The sequence below is a fragment of the Phascolarctos cinereus genome, unplaced genomic scaffold, assembly GCF_003287225.1.
Source record: "Phascolarctos cinereus isolate Bilbo 61053 unplaced genomic scaffold, phaCin_HiC Scaffold_7;HRSCAF=346, whole genome shotgun sequence".
NCBI lineage: Eukaryota > Metazoa > Chordata > Mammalia > Diprotodontia > Phascolarctidae > Phascolarctos > Phascolarctos cinereus.
In genome coordinates, this window is record NW_027556180.1 from 60798563 (window position 1) to 60821268 (window position 22706).

Genomic DNA, 22706 nt, shown 5'->3' on the forward strand with positions numbered 1-22706 from the left:
TGCAAAGTATCCTAGGACAGATCTCCTAGTTTAAAGTTCCCAAGATCCCGTCCTGTCCTAAATTAAGCAATATTTTTTTTTCAGTAGTGCACACAATCAGAAAATATACTTAACATCTTTTTTGAGATTTTGTTCTGGCATAAATAGAATGTACCTAGACACAGAATATTGATAAAAAAATAATTTATTTCTTAATTACCATATTAATTTTGTTCATATATTTTATGACATAGTTGAGGACAGAGCAAATCACTTGGTAATCAAGTTTGGGGGTTGTTTGGTGGGGTTTTTTTATTTGTGGATTTTTTTGTGAGTTTTTGTTTTGTTTTTTTAGTTAACCTTGAATCTCTGTGGCCTAGAGCTGATACTTTAATAAGATCTGGTGTTTGCTTCCTGGAATTTTAATACATTATTCACCTAAGTGGCCAATTGTAACCCAAATTACCTAATCAATGAATATTTCTTGAGAAGCCCTTGATTTATACCACAGTATGGGATTACAAGTTTTCTGTATGTTTGTTTATTGTAAGTTTCAGCCTTAGTCAAAATGCCTTCACCTGATAAAGAATTTGAATTTTCACAAAATGAGGATTAAAACTGATTCCATCATTTCATTAATATTTTTGTTTTTGTTCAGTCATTTTCCAGTCATGTCTGGCTTTTTGTAACTCCATTTGGGATTTTCTTGGCAAAGATGCTAGAGTGGTTTGCCATTTCCTTCTCAAACTCATTTGACAGATGAGGAAACTGAGGCAAACAGGGTTAAATGACTTGCCCAAGGTCACATAGCTAGTAAGTGTCTGTGGCCACATTTGAACTCCAGAAACTGAGTCTTGCTGAGTCTGGGTCTGCTGCTCTATACACTGCCCTACCTATCGGCCTTTAGGGAACTCTTACAAAAGGAAACTCCTTTTACTAATACAGAGTGGCTCCTTTTCTGTAAATAGGAGTTTTAAGTCAAAAAATTTGCCCAGGTTCTCCTAGACAGAATATATCAGAGGCACCATGACATCGTGAATAGAGACCTGGGCTTGGAGCCAAGAAGACCTGGTCTTTTCTGGTCTTTAATTTCCTCATCTGTAAAATGAGGGGATTGGTTTTCTACGTTCCCTTCCAGCTGTAAGTCCTACAAGGTTCATAAAATACTACTTTTTTTAAAAGCAGAAGAAAGTATAAAAGTAGCAAAGGAAAGCATTAATTGATTGGTTAATGCATTTATTAATTTAATTCATTTACTGATTAGTTGTTTAGTTAATTGACAGACAGTGATTGAGAGTCATATCAGGACAATACAGATTAAAGGAGTTATTACCTAAGCCACCTGGTATAGTGGATGGAGAACTAGTCTTGCAGCAGAAATACCTGAGTTTAAACCCTGCCCCTGACATACACTATCTTTGTGATCCTGGGCACGTCACAGTGCTCTCACCATTTTCCTAATAAGCAATAATAACAATAGCTAACACGTAGATAGCCTTTACGACATAGGGGGACACTGTACTAAGCACTTTCTAGCTGTTAACTCATTGGATCCTCACAACAACCCTGGGAGGAAAGTGTTATTAGTATCATCCCTATTTTATAGATGGGCAAACAGAGGCAAACAAGCTAAGTGACTCGCCCAGAGTCACACAGTTAGTATATCGAGGCCAGTACTCTATCCACTGCGCCACCTAACTGCCCAATCTATAAGTCACAGCAAAGGTGCTTACCTACATTAGTAGGAAAACCTCCCATGGGAGGAGTTCCTTATGCTTATAATAACTAACATTTATAGAGTACCTACTATATGCCAGGAGCTTTATAATTATCTTATTTGATCCTTTACAACTTTGGGAAGTGCTGTTATTGTCTCTGTTTTATAACGAATACAAACAGAGGGAAAGTGACTTGCCCAGGGTCATACAGTTAGCATGTCTCTGAGGTTGGATTGGAACTCAGGTCTTCCTTACTCAAGGCCCAATTCTTTATCCACTGCACCACCTACCTACCCATGAAATGACAGGTCTGATCTGCATCCTAATCTATGCATGAATTGCAGCTTTTATTAAGCCAGAATCGCCATTTTATTCCCCTTACCTTATTCTTAGATAAATGAAGTCTTAGATAAATGAAATCCGAAGTTCTCCTTTACATTGCAGGTGAAAATTGAGCTGCCCACACAACTCCATGAGAAACATCACATTTTGTTTTCATTTTATCACATCACATGCGACATCAATGCCAAGTCTAATGCCAAAAGGAAGGAGGCTCTGGAGACATCAGGTACTGAGCAAAATCCTACAAAAAAGACACAAGTTCATGTTGTTTCTGTGAATTAAAAAGTTCTTTAAATGACTTAGGTTTGTTGAATTATTTTATGTAAAGTTCAATGCATTACTTTTTTTTTTAATTTGTTTTCCTTTTTAACAAATATGTAGAGTCAAGCAAAACAAATTCCCACATTGGCTATGTCCAAGAAATGAAATATAACTGTCTCCATCTGCATTCTCAGTCCATCAGCCCTCTCTCTCAAGAAATGACCTACATCTTCTATCTGTCTGTCTACATCTTTGACTATTTACCACAAAGTTTCTTGGTCAAAAATGTTTTCTATGTCTCTTCTCTTGAACAGTGGGCTACGCTTGGCTTCCTTTGATGAAAGGTGATCAGCTAGCATCTAAAGAATATAATATCCCAGTAGCAACCATTCTGCCACCTAATTATTTAAGCCTTCAAGATTCTGCAACTGCAAAGGTATTCCATATGCCAATGATATTCAAGGGACCAAATGTTCTGCTGTTAATCAGAGCTGGTTTATTGATATTAGAAATATCTTTGTTATGAAAGTACTTTTCATTACGTCATTGGCCTGTTTCTCCATGTGTTGTCAAATGTAGTCAAGCATGTATTTTCTTCTCCTGCTAATTTACAACTCAACATTAACAAATCTTGATGGCAAATTCTATTGAAAAATGAAACAACCTGCATTGTGGGAAACTATAACCATGACAGTAACATCAACAAACTTTGTGTTACAGCACAGTGGGAGTGACTTTAAATGGGTGGATGGTGGGAAACCACTTTTCAAAGTAACGACATTTGTTGTATCAACAGTGAACACTCAGGTGAGTTCATTCCCTTTGACTTTCTGTTACCTCCATTGATATTTATAATATTAAGGAAGTTTCAGAAATTCTCAGTATCAGTAAAATTACCCGATAATAAAAAGAATACAATATAATAAACTCTTGTTCTGCCTTTTTGCGGAGTGATCTAAATGAAAGTCTCCCTTTTTACTCATTTTATATAGTTTATGACCAAAATCCATTCATTCAAAAAGAAGCCCCTTCCCCTTCTCAGACTATAGACTATAAGGTTGGGACAAAAGTTCCACCCCTGAATCCCATTCAAGGCCCCTTCTCTGTAGTGAATCACATTGACTTCAACAGCTATGGTACATTATCACCTTACTACAGTATGAGGAATCTTGGTGTAAAGTTCATATGTCATGGACGACAGTACAACACTGAGCTGTCCATCCATTCTCTCTCATGCATACTACACAATGCTCTCATCTCTTTTTCCAATCCCTCTTGCCCGTGATGATATCTTTTATACTACTTAATTCATGCAAGTCATCATTGGTAATAGGCCATAGCTAGTATACATTTACCATGTGTCTTTCCGTTGCCCTTTTATTTTCCATTAATGATGATGTTTATGAGAATGGACTCCATGATTCACAGCCACATAAAGTATAATAGAAAAAGCAAAATGGATAAAAAATTCATATTGTCCAGATTGTGACATGTAGTTGGCTGGCTACCACCCTGGTTTATTTAGGCTCTCATCCCCTCCAACCTGGGCTATTGCATTAGCCTCAGCCATGGTCCTCTTGCCTCTCTTCTCTGCTCTTCCCATTCTCCACACATAGCTGCCAAAATGATATTCCTAAAGTACGAGTTTAGCCACATCGTTCCCCTAAGCTTCAATGGCTCTCCATTTTCTCTCAAATCAAATGTAAACTCCTCTTTTGGGCATTTAAATCCTTTTATAATTTTTTTCCAACTACTTGCCAGGCATATTACATCCTACTTCATGCACTCTACAGTGGGCCAACAAATCTGGCCCTACTCACTGTCCCTCACATACAACATTCTATCAACAGGCATGTACACACACACACACACACACACACACACACACACACACACACACACACTTTATGCCTAGAATGTACTCTCTCTGCCTCTTAGTATCCCCAAATTTCCTTCAAAGACCAGTTTAAGTGACACCTCCTATAGGAAGCCTTTCCTGATCTCCCCCCAACTGCTATTGACTTCCCTTTTAAAATTGTTGTTCAGTTGTGTCTGAAAAATTTCATTTTCAGGGGGTGGGATTTCTTGGCAAAGATACTGGAGTGGTTTGCCATTTCCTTTTTCACTTCATTTAACAGATGAGGAAACTGAGGCAAACAGAGTTAAATGACTTCCTCAGGATCACACAGCTAGGAAGTGTCTGAGGCAAGATTTGAACTCAGGTCTTCCTGACTCCAGGCTCTAGCCACCTAGCAGCCCTCCCTTAAAATTACTTTGATTTATTTTGCTTATACTTTAATGAGTATAAGTTCTTTACCCAAAATAAAATGAAACGTCCTTAAGGGAAAGGATTGTTTCCTTCATGTCTTTGTAGCCCCAACATCAAGCACAGTACGTGGTACCTAGTAGGAGCTTCATATGTACTGATTGATTGATTGATTGATTGATTGATTGATTAACTGACTAATCCATTGAGTTAATCCAGCAGGACAAATATCTGGGTCATGAACTTGCCCAAGATCAGGCTGGATAACATTTGAAAAGTTGTTCAATTCTTCCAGTGATCCTAAGCTTCTCACAGGTCCCAATGAGCACCTGTTTTGGTGGATTTTTACACCTATAGCCTGCCAGTTATTTGTAAAATATTTTTAAAACCTTAATTACTGGGACATTCCTATAATATGATTCATGCATCTAAGTGAAATTAAAACAAATTCATCACTTATCTAGATATTTTTGCATGTATTTTGTCAAACTGTTTCAAAACATATTTCCAACATATGTTAGCAGTGCAAATAAGTCTGTAGTATTTTCCCCAGGTATGCAGATGTTTGCCACAGATGTGTTTCTGCCAATTTAGTGAAATTCATTTTAAACAGAATCCACCATTTAAAAAAGCCATATATATGGTCCTTTCACAGGGAGAATGTGGGCACTTTGTGCAGAAAAGATGATAGAAGCTTTCTGTCATCCTTAAAGTTTAGGAATATATTCTGAACATTACTAACTTCTCTTTATAATCCATTAAAATTTTTTATCCTAGAGTTTATCTAACCCCTTTTTGAATTTGTTTATATTTTTAGCCTAAATACCTTTCCAAGATAATAATGTAATAATGAGATTCAGAATGTAGAACTAATATTCCAATGATTATTATTATATGTAGAAATTGGGAACTCATTCTATTTCAGTTCAATCCATGAAATCCTAGAACTTTCAATACTGAAGTCAATATCTTTTTTGCTATTTTAGGATCCATATGTGAATACATTTTTTCAGCAGTGCCAAAAAAGAGAAAAAGATATGTCTCAGCCTCCTACCTCAAGCTTTGTGCTCTCTTGTAAGGTGAGTCAACTTAGAATGTTGGAATTATCTAGAATGTTGAAATAAATAAGGTTAGCCTTTCCTCTTCTTTGGCATTGGACTGGGAAAAACAAACAAAAGAGAATTTGCACAAAATTTTGAGAAACATCAAGTCAGGAAAAAAGTGTTTCTTCCATACCATTCCTGAATCTTTTCTAATTTGGGGAACAGGAAAGGGAAGAATACAGGTTAATCATATCCAAATATAACCTGAATGAAAGTCAAAGTCCATTTTTTTAAACAATCAGCAAAAAAGTTAGTTGAGAATTTGTCCCTAGGCTCATGGGGTGCTCTGGGGTCTGAAATGATCAGTCATGTCTATCAGCATATTCAAATGTGTTTTGAAAAATGGCAACCATGTTTTGCTTTAAAACTGACCAGTGTAATTTCTCATGATTTATTATCTACTATAGAACTTGCTGAATGTAGAGAAGATTCATGCAATCATGAGTTTTCTTCCCATAATCTTGAATCAACTCTTCAAGGTTCTGGTTCAGAATGAAGAAGATGACATCACCACCACTGTTACCAGGTATTCATAGTATACTCATATAAGAAGAAATTGTATAAGTAATGATGTCTAGATAATTTTAGAATAGTTGGATATACAGTGGTGGTAGTACAGTGAAGTGCTTTATAGGGCATTCTACCAAATATTTTAATGGAATACTTAAAGTTGTCTAAGCTTTTGACATATCCTAAGCATAGTGAACTATTAATATTATTATTATAGAAATGGTATCCATATCACTTATCCTTTGTAACTTCTTTCATAGTTCCCCTCATTGTTTCCTTTGTTATGCTACCACTTATTCAATCCACTAGTCTGATGGCCTAATATAGCTTTATAAAACATAATTTCCTCTTTATAAGCAATTTTTGAATTAATGATTAAATCACAAAAGTATAAACATCCTTTTGGAATAAGAAATTGTACTGGCATTCTGAAAAGATAAATGTTGACACTAAAATGTTTTCCTGGTATTGGGGGCTAAAATCTCTAATAGTGTAGCAATACTCTAGACCACGTCTAGATATGTTTATGCCTACTTCAGACATGGAGTGTCTGAGGTATACAGCTAATAAAAGATATGCTAGAGGCCATGTGGCCACACATTTGTGCTGTTAGAATGGGAATCCACAGCCATAACTAGGGTGAGGTGACAAGTACTTTGCTACAGGGCACAGGCTTTGGAGGGTGCAGTAGGGTTGTGTTTCCAACTTGCCATCTTCTTACATTTCTGAAGACTTAGTCATACATTGTAACTGATGCTACGGCCTTTGGCCATGATAGCCCTGGCCTGGGACCCCCTTTTTTGATGTACCTGCCCCAATAACACAACACAACACAACATATACACACATATCATCAACAACATCATCATCATCATCTTCATCATCATCATCATCATCATCTCCTTAATCAAACAGGAAGAACTTTGTTCAATTAAGCTGAACTGCCTGTTGGTTGTTTAATATCAGGATAAAATTATATAAGAGAGGACCTGGGCTCAAGGCCTTCTAAAACATACTGACTGTGCAACCCTTACCCTCTCAGTGCCTCCAGTCAACTCTGTAAGACTGTCAGTTGTAGAGTGGGTGCAGATCTGCTCTGGTAGAGCTCTCAAATAAAGTTCCTTATTGCAGTGACATCTACAGATCTGCTCAAAACAGAAAGCAAACTAAACAAACAAAAAACCTTGTGCAGAGCAGCCAGCCTACAGAATTAGTTTAGGAAACTACCCTCATCCTTCCGTCTTTCTCATTGCTTATAGGCTTCCCACCCCAGTTTTCATATATCTGTTTCTTAAATCAGTATCCTTTCCAGTTACATAAAGTACCTGAAAACTGGAGAAAAGAAAGCACATGTAAGGGAGTAGGCAATGACTTGGAAATGTGGAAGGCGCTAATGGACTGCCAACATCTCATTAACCAATGAATTATTCTTAGCAAATCAATTTCTCAATCCCTCCATCAAAGATGGTAGTAGCTATCACATTCACCTCTCAGGCCAGCCAACCCTATCTTGAACTCAGGCAGTAGCAACATCATTCTTGCTCCCAGGATTAACAAGTTATAGATCGCAAAAAGGGGAAAAGAAACAAAAATAAACACCATATTTTTCACTGGGCAACTCATTTGTTTCTTCAACACTGAGTATTTGCTGTGAGGAAGGCACTGAGTTGGGCTTGACTATGCCAATGTAGGCTTAAACCTGTCTTGTTCTACCTGACAGAGATATAAATGACTTTGATTTTTCAGGGTTCTAACCGATATTGTGAGTAAATGCCATGAGGAGCAGCTAGACCACTCTGTCAAATCTTATATAAAGGTATGAAACATCCCCTCATTCTTTGTTTCTGCCTTTATTTGATATGTACCTTGTCCTCTTTCCTGTCTTCAATGCTTAGTACCTGTTTTCCTTTCAACAGGTCAGTCCCTGACCCTGTGGGTCTCAATAAAACATCCACCTTATTTTTTTTTGAGTTTCATCTCTTTGTATTGATTAGCTAAGTGTACAGCTTTATACAGGTATAACGTACATTCATATGGGGGGAGGGAGAGAAATTAAGTTTTTCTCCTTTATAAGCTAAAATAAACAGTTTCAGTGTAAAATTGAAAAGAAACATTTCTGTGGGTTTGCTGAATGCTCTATGTTCTATAATGTTTTCTTAGCTCTTTTTTATTGTTTTCTCAGGCATTTTTTTCATTTTCCCAGTAACTGTATATTTGTACCTGCTTCTGGTATGTTAAAAAGTTTCTCTTCTGGCATGAGTCATCTGCCCATCCCATCATGTGCATTGCTTTTTCCAGTGTTCCTCCTTCCAGTCTTCACTCAGGGATCTATAGATTCCATTGCCCAGTTGGCCTCTTTTCCTGCCAGTGAACTTGGGATGATGTTTTGCAAGGTCGTAGCAATAACACAGCCAACTGTACCTCAATCAGTCAGAATAATAGGCCTATTGAGAGAGAAATGGACTTTGCCCCAAATTTAGATACCTATATGCACATACGATCCAGTCAGCGCCAGGTTGCTGTGTCCAGATAAAAAACCTAAATGGAATAGGGCATTGAGCTCAATGGTTATATACCTTTAGGATATACAGAGAGATAATGTGTTGGACTGCATGGACTTTTTGAGAAAAAAAAATGGTCCAGACATGATTTTATCAGTATAAGAGTCCCCTAATGTAAAAACACCCCCTATCAATGCAGATTGTAATTCAGCTGTAACCTATGTTCTTAGAGGGTTGCCCAGGGCACTGGAAGGTTCCGTGACTTGCCCAGAGTCACATAGCTAACACGTTTCAGAGGCTGGATTTGAACCCAAGTTGTCCTGATTCCTAAGGTCACCCCTCTGTCAACCAAACCACACTGTCTCTAGGTCCCTGTAGAGTAGAAGCAGAATGTGGTAGACTGGCAGGTTCATCTTTCAGGGCAATGGCAGAAAGGCTATCTAAGGACTTTATGTCTGGGCATTATAAATCAAGGAAGTTATTTTTGTTACTCTTCAAATTCTCCCAACTTCTTAAATCTTTTTTGCCATCCAGCACCAAAAATACACAAGGAGCAGCATGTCCATCTTTAAGAAAACATAAGGTGCCCAAATATTAACTCATAAAACATACAATAAATTACCTTGGAGGTGGGAGTAGAGGGTGAGGGAAAGGGAAGGTGGTAAATGAATTATTCACTTTTTAAAATATCATGGAAAGCTATCACAAGGCTTCTTTATGTAGTAAGCTCCTCTACTACCATTAGATTACAATTTTATTTACTAGAAGTTTGTTGATTTCATAAATCAAGTTATACCCTAAAAATATTTGGGGAAAGTTATGATTAATTTAGGTAGGATATAACTGCAAAATCATCTAGAGGACTCTCAACCTCTAACAATCACTACTTTTACTTCTGTTTGGCATTTTAGCCTCCAAAGGCCACAGAAGTAGAAAGGATTTTGATTCTTCCATATGAAGACTTTGAAAAGGCAGTTTCCCTACTCTTTAACACGCCCCCCCTCCCACCTTTTCCCACATTTCTACAAAGGTGTGGCTTTCCTTTGCCCTCTTCAAGCTCAGTAAAAGGAGAATTAATATGGGACCAACTAAAAATTTGATTCAGCTCCTCTGGGGATAGTAATGAAGTTCTGGGACCTCACAGACTCAGATTTTTATCTTTGAAAGTCTGAGAGAGCAAGAATGAGGCTTCACAGTCCGATACTTTCTTGTCTGGTCCAATTCATTCTGGGATAAGGAAGATTGATTTTGTTTTTGTCCTCACATAACTGAAATCCCTAAATCCCTCACATAAAGTTTTTATTTTATATCAAGGCTTAAGGTTTTTTAAAGCACTTAAAGACATCTAAAATGAATGCAATCAATTTGGATTCCATTCTAGAAAGGTCACTGTACTGAGGAATTATGAAACGTTGGTTCTGGTTTTAGCCCTACCACTAAGTATTATACAACCTTGAACAAGTCACTACCATTTTCTGGGCCTCATATTCCTCATGTGAGAGGTCAGACTAAGTGACCTCTGAGTTTCCTGCCAGCTTAAACAGTCTACGATTCCATGGTTGAAATCTTGGCTTAGTAAAGAACCATTAGGTCCCCCATATCTAACTTTATTTCATCTTGGTGTAGGGAGGTGGAGCTGAAATTTACTCTAATCATAGCATTCCTTCACTACCACCCAGGAATGTCTGGAGAAAATAAGGGATTATCTGTTAAGTGCCTTGAATTCCTCAAAAGAAATGCCAAAGAATTTCTGTGTATTTTAATAATTATTCAAAGATAAAAATAAACACCATTTCAAGTTCAGTGATGCCAAATGCTGCTAATTCACTCCATCTACAATAGCCAAAAGTATTGTGTACAGACAGTGGATTCAATTCAATTCCAAGCTTTGAGGTAGTGCATTGCACTGCCATGTTCAAGTCCAAATTCAAAGGAGAAAAATTTTCAGAGCTTGGAGCTAAATAATTATGCATGTATAAGATAGGTTATGTTGGAGTCCACCCTTGTTTGAGTGATATTATGTGATTTAAAAAAAAAACTTTTCCTCAATTCCATGTAATTTCATATGTCTGTTAGCTTTTCCATTATTCTCTGTAATGAGTCTTGGATGAGTCAAGCCTTATTAGGATCACATATGGTCTGATAATGTTCAAATCCCACATTTGGAAACAGTTATCTTCCTATGTACTTCTTTTCCCTGGTCAAAGTCTGCTTTCTGTTTGCACATTGAATAAGACTCTGACTGGCATGACTACACTGAAACTGAAAAACAAATTTTGCCTTCTCTTGAGTACTACTTCATAAGCAACATCATGATAATTCAGTAATTAGCATTAAAAGATCTAAATTGCATTCTAGTGCACAAATCCATAAGTTTCAATACAATGGAGAAAAACAGTAACTAAGGCTATTCTTTGCACCCAGCAGTATGTCACAGGACTCTTATAATGAAAAATAGATATTATTTGAATGAACACATTAATAATAATACTAATGGTAGCCAGAATTTATATAATGCTTTAAGGTCTACAAAGCAACTATATCCATCTATCTATCTATCTATCTATCTATCTATCATCTATCTATCTATCTATCTATATATATATATATATATATATATATATATATAGAGAGAGAGAGAGAGAGAGAGAGAGGAGAGAGAGAGAGAAAGAAAGAGGGAGAGAGAATCTCATTTGATCCTCACAAAAACCCAGTGAGATGGGTTCTATTAAGTGTGACCGTAACACCTCTGTGATTTTACTGATGATGGAGGTTCATGAGTCATCCATGAAAACTTGCTAATCATGGGACTGCTATGGACTAGGGCTGTGGTGCACTTTGCCCTACTGGCATTTGGCTGGGACTCTCCTTCCCCACTTGGCCATTTGAGTGGGTGCTCTGCCCCTTTCAGGATGAAGAGCTGCTACCAGGCCATGTGTTGCCACTGGAAGAGAGAAGGGGAAAAGGTGCCCCCAAGTAGGTGGGTCAAATGCCCTCCATGTTTCCTCATGCCTCCTTAATCACTCTCTGTCTGTCACACCTTTGCTTTCTCTGTGTCTATGTGGTGAGAACTTAGAAGGGGCAAGGCCCCAAATGCCACTCGCCTCACATAAAGTGGTAAATAGTCAAAGGCATATCAGACTCTTATGGTTGGGACCTCAATGGTTTAGATGGTAACATCTGCAAAGGTCAGATAGTTCTGAGGGCTAGATTAGGGATTGAGAACATTCTTTTCTGGAGTTTCTGTATCTCATTTGATCTACTTCTTGGATTTTCTCCAGTATGTATTCAAGACTATGACATACAAAGAGAGGACCATCCATGAGGAACTGGCAAAGAATATGGCTGGTCTTCTGAAATCAAATGAGTTAGCAACAGTCAAACATGTCTTGAAGGTACACAATTTAAACATTACGTTTTATCTATTAATACCATATGTGCTTCTATTTCATCTTGACTTTCTTCTTCAGCAGATCTAGAGTGATAACATTAATGGATTTCCACATAGCCTATTTACCTGTAGCTTCAGACATTCATTTCATATTGGAAGGCTCTATAGATCATGGTTGAATTGATGACTAAGGTGAATTTGAATACCTCTTCAAAGCACTCTTTGAAACGTGAACAAAAATTATTTCAAGTTTGTATTACAGCAAAGGGAGGCAATGTAGAATAATTATCAGAGGCCTGGCCTTAGAATTAAGAAGACTCTAGTTGAAATCCCACTTCTGACAAATACAGAAACTGTATCTTTGAGCAAGTCACTTAATCTCTCAATTCTCCTGGTAATTCTCAAAAATTTCAAGTTGTAGAGTGCCAATCTGTGTTGGCAGAGGAAATTGTTCACCATGAGTTTCTTACACCAGTGAAATCAAAGCTCTAGCCCAAACAATTTTTCAGGAAAACCTAGTACTACATTATACAGATATAATAATGGGGCTGTATAACAATGCATACATACTTAAGAATTTTTTCAATATGATTTCATTAGCATAGTTATTCCCTCCACTAAAGAAGATGGTCGTCTCTCTATGCCTTAGTGATCTCTTCATCATTAGTTGCTATGGCCCAAAACATAATACCTTGATAACCAGCTTTCTGGTGACAAACCTTTCCAAACTTAGATAGGCTAGTCCTCAAGCAGCACATAATCCATCCTGAGACCTTTATTCCAAGCCTTTTCAGCTTGATTTTGGACTGGCTAGATCTTGTGTCCCACTGGAATAGGCTTTGAGAACCCAGGTTACCCAGGATGCTACAGTGAGTAATTAGAGTAAGACTTAGAGGCAGAATACCCACATTTTAAAGAAATGTATGTCAAAATAAATATTGGCCTTCAACAAATATTTACTAAGCACCTGCTACCTGTTAGGTACTGGGGACACAAAAACAAGAAAAAAAGTCCCTCTCTTCAAGGACCTTACTTCTATTGCACATTAGTTATTGCCTCTGTCAATGGGAAAATATGAAGGGAAGATGGGTTTCAAAAGGCCTGATCATGTGGCAAATATCTTTTCAATTTTTGACCCTAGATTCACATAGCTATAACTATAATTTTACCAAGTATGACACTATTTTGAGAGGGTGGGGTATATGTTGTTTGGGCTTCACTCCTCTCAATTTGGGCCTTCAAACTCATAGGTTCCATTAATGTGCTCAACAGTCACTTATCCACCATGAGAAAAAAAATTGGTCAAAAAGATAAATTTCAAAATAGGAAACAGATTGTTAATAACCACCTGAAAAAAAAATGCTCAGCATACCATACCTTCCATCTCTCAGCAGAGAAGTGGTGGTAGTTGTTGTTTGTCTTTCATTTTCAAAGAGGACCATGATATCAGGGAGGTGACACGATGACATGCAAGTGAATTGGATTTAAGTGAGGAAGGGCTGTGCAAAGTCACCAACCTCACTTGCTCCTCCAGAGCCATCTGGGTCCAGTGGCCAGATATAGATCAGGATGACTGGAGATGGCCCAGGATGGGTGAACTATAAGGAGAGAATAAAGTGACCAATTGTCAGACATGGCCAATGTTTCCATTTATTTTGGTTGACTATTTGTTACAAAGAAGGATTCTACTATATAGAGGAGGAAGAGAATCAATGGGAAGTGACTAAAAGCATAATAAATAATAAAAAGATATTAAAAAATAAGTAATAAAAGATTGTAAAAGATCATCAATAAGACATTTTAAAAGAAAAATGTTTAGCTTCAATAATAAAAGATGCAAATTAAAATAGCTTTGAGGTACCGCTTTACACCCAGTAAATTTGCCCCCAAAAAAATTTGAAGCAATGAAAATCAGCTTTGGGGATTGGGGAGAAGCTAATAGGAATTTTTTGGAAATCAATTTGTCGGCATGCAATAAAAGTTATGATACTCTTTTGCTCTTTGATCCAAGAATTCTAAAGGTAAATACTGAAAGTATTATAGTAAACAAGAAATTCATATTCAAAGATATTCATAGAAATATTACATGTAAGTGGGGGGGAAAACCCTGAAAACATCAATAAAGGAACAGTTAGACAAGTGGTAGTATTGTTCATGAAATGGATTTTTGTAATGCTATCAAGTCTGACAAGTTTAAGGGACACAAAGAAGTCTAGAAAGAACATTAGGAAGCCCTGTAAAGAAAAAAGAAAAAAAAAACAGAATTAGAAGAATAAGAATGGAATATATACTAACAACAATCACATGAAGGAAAATGAGGATGGAAAAAACATTTCAATGGGAATTTAGAGAGAATGACTGAATTAATACTATATCTTATATGTTTAAATTAATTTCAACGTAAACCTTTGCTAAATGAATTTAGTTCATAGGATCTTGGATCAAGAGTTGGAAAGAACATCAGAAGCCATCTAGCACAAACCCCTGATTTTACAGATGAGGCAGCTGAGGTCCTATAAGGTTAAGTGACTTTCCCAAAGTAATACAGGTCTTAAGTAAGCCTCAGAGACAGGATTTGAACCCAAGTTCTCTGATTCAAAAACCAGTGGACCTTAAATTGTACCATACTGTCACCTCAATGGTAAGGTTTTTGTTTGGTTTTGGCTTTTTAAACATTTTAAAAAGAAAATTTACTCAGGATGACATTGTTGGGTTCATCAATATTTCATGCTGAAATATTGATGTAAAACTGATCTTTACCATGGGGAATAAGCCTTACAATTAGCTAACAAGAGATAGCTAGTCTAATATAAATAAAGTAGCAGAGAAAGGTATTAGAATATTTGGCTTAATTGCACTCTTATTAAAGTCATTGAAATTATCTTGACTTTTTCCTCTGTAAATTGTGTATACTTCAATCCTACCTACCTTTTCAAGAAAGTGGGATTACGACTTTAAAATCCTTTTCCTTACAGACAAAATGATTGTATCCCAAGTGTTGTTAAACACTTCTGGTTGTTGCTTTAAAGGTTAAATTTATTTTACCATAAAAATCTTTGGGGCAGCTAGGTGGCTCGGTAGATAGAGCTCAGACCTTAGAATCAGGAGGACCTGAGGTCAAATCTGACCTCAGACACTTGATACTTAACTAGCCTTGTGACCCTGGGCAAGTCCTTTAATCCCATTGCTTAGCAAAAATAATTTTTAAAAAATCTTTGTGTTTATTTAATTTTTAAAATGTTAGTAAGTTAATTGAAGAGAAAATTTTGTTTGTTTGTTTTTAACTAAAAAGAACCCCTTGCAAATGAGATTCGGGTCCTAAAGAGAGTAAATCTTTTATAAGAAAAATGGTTAGCACCTTACAGCCTGGCCTGAAGCCTAGCAAGATTTCATTCATTCTTAAAACTGGAACAAGAGGAAAGAGCTAGATACGATAAGTTTTCTTGAATTTAATTTTCACCTGTAAAGTCATGAACTTAGTAGATAACTGGCCTTGTGAAGCCATAGAGAATTGACTATGCCACCCTTGTCATATTTTTTTTGTTGTTCGTTTCAGACACGTCTGACTCTTCTCGACCCATTTGGAGTTTTCTTGGCAAAGATACTGAAATGGTTTGCCATTTCCTTCTCTAGCTCATTTTACAGATGAGGAAACTGAGGCAGACAGGGTTAAGTGACTTGCCCAGGGTCACACAGCTAGTATGTATCTGAAGTCAGATTTGAATTCAGGAAGATGAACTTCCTGACTCCAGGCCAATGCACTATCCACTATGCCACCTAGCTCTCCATATGTTATATTTCACTTTCCAGTAATCAATTTCAGGAGGTGGCTGAGAGTATGTTTCAGATTATTGATAAATACGGAGGGATGCAATATAGGTTGGCGTTCTACCATAGAGATGAGTTTGTATCTCGTTGTTTTCAGCATTCCTGGTTCTTCTTTGACATTATCTTGAAGTCAATGGCACAGCACTTGGCTGACACAAAGAAAATTGAGGTAAGGCTGGATGTCAAATGGGTATGAATACTTACAAAGTCAGTAAAAGAGCCAGAGTTCATGAATAAGCTTTTTCTTTAAAAAAAAAAAAAGTTATAGTGTGATATGGCCTTTCGATAGGAACCAGGAAGAAACCAGGGTAGCCTGTCCAACATATAAGTTGGATCTCCAATTTCAGATCCATATGAAAAGTGAAAAGTCCTCTTGTTTATAAATATTCGTAGGTTTGACATCATATAGACTAAGCTTCCAGATAAATTACTGAATGTTTAACTTTTTTTATCTAAATGATTTGGTGTCAGGCAGATATAGGTTTAGTAAAGCTCTCCATTTCAGTTATGGCTGCTGGCTACTTTCTCTTCCCAGGTCACAGCATAGTTTTGGGGAAATAGCACTGGCTTTGTTAGTTGAGAGACTTTATTGCTGGCTATGACACTTACCTGTCATGTAGCCATGGGTAATAAATTAATGTATTAATGATGATAACATATAGATAGTATTTATATAGCACTTTAAGAGGTAATGTAACTATTGTCTCATTTTATCCTCACAGTAACCCTGAGATCTAAGTGCTCTATTCTTATCTCTATTCTTTACAGATAAGGAAACTGAGGCAGACAGCGTTTAAGAGGCTTGACCACTGTCTCACAGCTAGTAAATGTCTGAGGCAGGATTTGGACTCAGGTCTTCCTGACTCCAGGCCCAGAACACTATTCTCTGTGCTACCTTGCTATGACTTAACCTCTTATAATGTTGGTTTCCTCCTAATGTAAAATGAGGGCAGCACTATTATATGTCTAGAATGGTTATTGTGGGGGGAAAAAAAAAGAAATCCCTCTCTAAACCTCTAAATAAACATGAAGCAATCAAGCATGAGCTGTGAGTTCCTGGTCCCACTTCAATTAAAACCTGTAACCTAGGAGGGCTTTCAAGGAACCCATTGAATCTTCTCCGGTATAAATTTACAACATCTGATAGCTGTCCTGAGGTTTTAGCACGTATTCTTTATCTGCAGAACCTCCCAACAAACTGTGGTGTATGTAGAAATCACAAAGATACTATTGGAGCACCACACAAATTGATCTCTTTAAGCACTGGACTTGGAATAAGGAAGACGAGTTCAAATCTAGCCTCAGAAACTTATTAGCTGTGTAACACTGGGCTAGTCACTTAACCTCTCTGCTTCAGTTTCCTCATCTGTAAAAATAAGGATACTAATAGCATGTACCTCCCAGGGTTGTTGTGAGGATCAAATGAGATAATAATTGTGAAACGTTGCAAACTTTAATGTGCTACGTAAATGCTAGTTATTATTCTTAATCAAGTACTTGGAGATCCTGAAGAAAAGATATTATTTTCTCGCTCTTATAGTTCTCAAAATAATATTAGTTAATACAGGATTAGCTAATTAGGATTAATTAATATAACAAGATAGAGTTAATTAGAATTGTAGTATTCTAGAACTGGAAGCAACTCAGAGATCATCTAATCTGACCCCTTCGTTTTGTAGATGAGAAAACTCATGACACCTTGAGAGTGAAGTGACTTACTTGAGATCCCATAGATAGTAAGGGGCAGAAAAAAGAATCCAAATCGCAAGCTTAAAATGATTCAAATTTCAGTGCTCAATCCCTTACATGAAATTAATACAATGACAGAGTATATTTTAAGTTGGGTCACACACGTCCCATTTTAAAGGTAGAGTTTTCTCTCTGTTTAGCTTCCACGGGCTCAGAGATTTCCTTATTCTTACCAAAGTGAATTGGATGCGCTGGTAATGGTCATCTCAGACCACGTCAGTTGGAAGTACAAAGAGGCTGTTGAAGAAACAAGAAGAGCAAACCAGAGTGTCGCCAGATTTCTTAAGGTAAATCAAATGTCGGGTTGTGGTTCTGCCAACCCCTTTGCTTTAGCAAATCCAGCATACCTACAGAGCAACTCCGAATTAGAGCATCATAGTTTACAATGACAATGCAAATCCTTTATGAGTGTCTAAACTTGTAAAGAACTTTTTCTTATAACTGACGTTTACAAAACAATTTTTTGGCTTGTATTTACCTGGTTGTGGTTGTTCTCAGTGTTAAGGTCTCAGTGAAGAAAAGACCAGGTACCAATCCAACTGATAATGATACTCATGTCACATCACAGGTGACTGACTACTGAGGGTGCCTATTTTACTGAGAAAAATCTGTTGTTTGGCAATGGTCTCCTCCTATGACATGCATACTGTCACAGAATTCTAGAACTGGACCAAACCTTAGCAATTGCTAAGTCCAACCTAGTCCAACAGCTCCCTTACAAAATTATTTCAAAAAAGAAAAGGTGGGGAGGGTCGGTGCAGCCAGGTGGTGCAATGGATAGAGCACAAGCCCTGGTATCAGGAGGGCCTGAGTTCAAATCCAGCCTAAGACACTTACTAGCTGTGTGATCCTGGGCAAGTCACTTAATCCTTATTGCCTCCCAAAAAATAAAATGCTTTCATTCAGAGACAGAGAAACAGCATGGCGTGGTAAAAATCCGGTTTTGAGGTCAGGATGACCTGTGCTCATGTCTTAGCTCTGATCTATGCTGCCTCTATGAAATGAGCAAGTCACTTAACTTGGCATGCTTAGGCAGTTCTCAAACACTGTAAATTAGAGGTAACTTGCCTATCTGCATTAATGGAGAGAGTTTTCATATTGGGAGTTTTCTATACTGATGAAGTCACAGGTTCAGACAATTAAAAAAATCCTCATAAGCTATTATTTTCTTACTCTTACATTTTTGATGCCTTATGTAAACTGAATGGGTCTTTTGCTTTTATATACCTATTAAATGAATGAATAAATATTTCTAATCCTTTTTTCCCCTCTTCCTTCAAACATATAACCACTTTCTCTCTCTCTCTCTCTCTCTCTCTCTCTCTCCTCTCTCTCTCTCTCTCTCTCTCTCTCTCCCTCCTTCTCTCTCTCTCTCTCTCTCTCTCTCTCACACACACACACACACACACACACACACACACACACACACACACACACACACACACACCTTATAGTTATTAATATACTTAGCAGTAGGGTAAAACTGATGAAATCCTAGTCAAAGAACTGAAGACCTTAGGGGTATAGGTAGTGTTTTCATCATTGCTTCCACTTGAAAGCAGATGCTGCAAAGATGAAGGTTGATCTGGGAAGTAAACAGTTGGTTAAGGAAGATGGTAACTGAGAACAGGATCTAGATTTCTAAACCATTGCTTGAAATATATAAGGGATGGGTTTGGGGCCATGAATGGAGTAAACCTAACAAAGCCTGTTAAAATGTATTTTCTTATATTCTTTCATTTCTACTCAGAAGTTTAGACAGAAAAGGAAAAGGAGAACACTATTTACACCTGTATCTTCTTAGCTAGATGCCATAGAGCATAGCAGCTAGAACATAAGAAGAATATCAATAGAAACAACCAATAATTTATGAGACAAAAATCCAAGGAAGGAGCCGAAGTCTGTTATGTCTATAGACAAATGCCTGAAGTGCAATCATCATTGGTTATTTTTGCTTAATTGGTATGCTTCATTACAAGGGACAATTTTATTCTCAAGGAGATGTGCATGTTTGAAAAAAAAGGGGAGGAAGAAAGTGACATGATAACTTTGTTGTATATTTAAAAGTAATAGCAAGTTGTATATAGTAGCTTTATAGTTTTGTGTGCAATCACCTTTTTTATTTGTACTGTGTTATGGAAATGTTTGTTTTATTCCATAATTTTTTTTTAATTTAAAAGAAAAAGACTGTAATATTAAAACAGAAAGCATCCATAAAACTTATTGGAAAAAAAAAAGTAAACCAGAGAGTATAACTTGGAGACAAATATGACCTCATAGGTATTACTGAAATTTGGTTGGAAGGGGCTTAAGATAAGAATATGGTTCTAAGAATAAGTATAACTTATTCAGGAGGAATGGAATAAGTAAAGAGGAAGGAGAAGAGCATTGTAAATTAGGAGGATGTACTCAAGAGGAGAAATTGAGAATGCTCCAGAGATCTGTCTTTATACTTTTCTGTTTGACATTTTTATCAGTGACTCGGATGAAGACACAGGTACTTATCAAACTGTCAAGTGGCATATATCTAGGAAGTATATCTAACACATTAGGCAGCAGCGTCAAGATCCAAAAAGATGACAGCAGACTAGAAGGCTGAATTGAACAAGATGGAATTTAATAGCAAGAAATGTCAAGTCCTGAACTTGAGCTCAATTAAGCTCATAAGTGCCAGATGGAGTAGATGTGGCTAGACAGAAGTTTGTTTGGAAAAGATACGGAGCTTTTAAGGGAATAATAATTCAGTGTGATGTAAGCACCTGAGAAAGCTAATGAGATCTTAGCCTGTTTTAGGAATGATGTGTTGTCCAAGATGTGTGAAGTGAGAGTACCACTGTATCCTGGCCTTTGTCTGACCGCATTCGAAATATTGTGTTTGTTCCATCATATTTTAGGAAGGTCTTTGACAAGCAGCAGAATATTGGAAGACCTAGAGATGATACTGTAAGGGGAGCAGCTGAAAGAACTGGGAATATTTGACAGAGAAGAAAGGAATTGGGTGGGGTGGAGGTGAGAGGATAGCTTTCTACTTGAAGAGTCATCTGTGGAAGAGGAATTAGGCTTGTTTGACTTGTAGACATCACAAGGAGGCAAATTTTCTCTTAAGAGAAAACAATTATTGCTCAGTCACTTCAGCTGTGTCCCCATTCTTGGCAAAGACACTGTCGTGGTTTGCCATTTCCTTCTCCAGCTCCTTTTAGATGAGGAAACTGAGTCAAACAGGGTTAAGTGACTTGCCCAGAGTCATACAGCTAGATTTGAACTCAGAAAGAGACATTTTCCTGACTCCAGGGCTGGTACTCTATCCATTCTGCCAGGCGGCTGCCCTCCAGAATTCCTGATTAGAGCTATCCGAAAGTGGCATGAGCTGCTTCAAGAGATAGTAGGTTCTGCCTCTCTAGAGTTCTTGAACTAAGACTGGATGGTCATTTGTGCATGCTCCCAGCATCAGCATTACCAGTATAGAAAGAGGATTCTCAGTTGAGTGTGGGTTAGAATGGATGATCTCTGCAGTCCCTTCCAACACTTGGTTTGAGTAATTCTATATAAAATATTGGATAGAACAATACATTAAAAAGAATGAGCACAGTCACTCCAAAATTACCAACTCATTTTCCCTAGATCTTAAAAATTGGAAGTTAAAAAAGTCACCAAAGAAGGCAGTGGAAAAGACTTCATTCCTTATCATAATTGGCTTAAATCCCCTTTACCATATAGATGGATATATGTTTCCCTCACTGCCCCTTTGTATTTTATTTATGCAGAAGTTGCTGCCGGGAGTAGATAAATCAAGGATTTGGTAGATATTGGGCCCTGGAGGCATAGAGGAGAGGCAAAAGATAGAAAGGGAAAAGAATCAACATTTATTGTAGATAAATATCAATCAGATAGAGAATAAAGGGTGGATTGCAAAATGCAATCAGACATTAAAAAGAAGTCTTTGTGCATCATACGTCATAAAAGTTTATCTGTCTCTCATAACTAACCCATCAAAGATGCATTTTTAAAGCATTTGCTGTTCCTTGCCAGTAGGAATCTGGATGAGTCTCTTGACCACACTAAGCCTCAATTTATTAATCTACAAAATGAAGGAATTTAAATAAACCTCTGAAGACAATTTCAGCTTGAAATCTATGGTCCTATCACCTTTAGTTAACTACAAGTACCCAAATAGTGTAGATACTTGTTTTTTCCTTGACCAGATGATAGAATAAATACAATCATAACCCTTCATTGTCAGTGGCTTACACGGACACAATTGAGCAGACTTTCATAAGAATAAATAAACCAAGTTCTCTTGGGATCAGTGTTCTGCAGTGCTTTAAGATGTCCCACATAACTATCTCTTGATAGAGAGGTGAATGTTAAAGATAGAGATGAGAGAAAGACACAAACAAAAGACAGAGACAGACATAGAGAGAGATGATGGATCAAGAGAGGCCAACAGATAGATGATAGATAGATAGACAGACAGATGGATGATGGGGATGGAGATAGATTGATAGATAATGGAGACAAGCATGATAGAGAGATAGATAGAAGGATAGATGATAGATTGATATAGATAGAAAGAAAAAAATGATGGAGACAGATGACAGATTGATAGATATAGTTTGAGGGAGGCAATTCTTTCCAATAGGCATTAGAAGCTTATCTTTTGCAAGCTTGGGGAGTGACGGGATGCAGTGTTGTGTGTTCTTTAACAAAAGAGGGAGATGTGAGCTATGGGAGGCTCAAGGAATGAGAGGGAAGCAGCCTTTTAGCTAGTGGTTACCTCTCCTGATTGTGTCTCACTGCCAGTGAGCTCCTTAACTGATCCAGAGCTACCTTTACCTGAGCTCAGCTACCAGGACAATCTCTAACAACAAAAGTCATCGTAAGTTATGTTGCCTTAAGCTTTAATCATTGCAAAGTGCTTTCTCCCAGCAACCTTGTGATGTAGGTTGTGTAAGGCCCCATTTTACAGAAGAAGAAAGTGTCAGTGTGATAAAGTGACTTGAATGATGACAAAACTCAGTGTTAAGACCAGCAATCAAAGCGAAGTCTCCTGAAGCCAAG

At 37.3% G+C, this 22706-nt stretch overlaps 1 protein-coding gene across 1 annotated transcript in view; it reads left to right on the plus strand.

Moving 5' to 3' along the window:
- DOCK10 (dedicator of cytokinesis 10) overlaps positions 1 to 22706 on the plus strand; it is a 364408-nt gene that overhangs the window by 274877 nt on the left and 66825 nt on the right. The window contains 9 exon segments of the mRNA XM_020975484.2: positions 2142 to 2265; positions 2615 to 2736; positions 3021 to 3107; positions 5553 to 5645; positions 6077 to 6195; positions 7926 to 7995; positions 11962 to 12075; positions 15997 to 16068; positions 17789 to 17935. Of these exon segments, the coding sequence (XP_020831143.1) occupies positions 2142 to 2265; positions 2615 to 2736; positions 3021 to 3107; positions 5553 to 5645; positions 6077 to 6195; positions 7926 to 7995; positions 11962 to 12075; positions 15997 to 16068; positions 17789 to 17935 (948 nt within the window).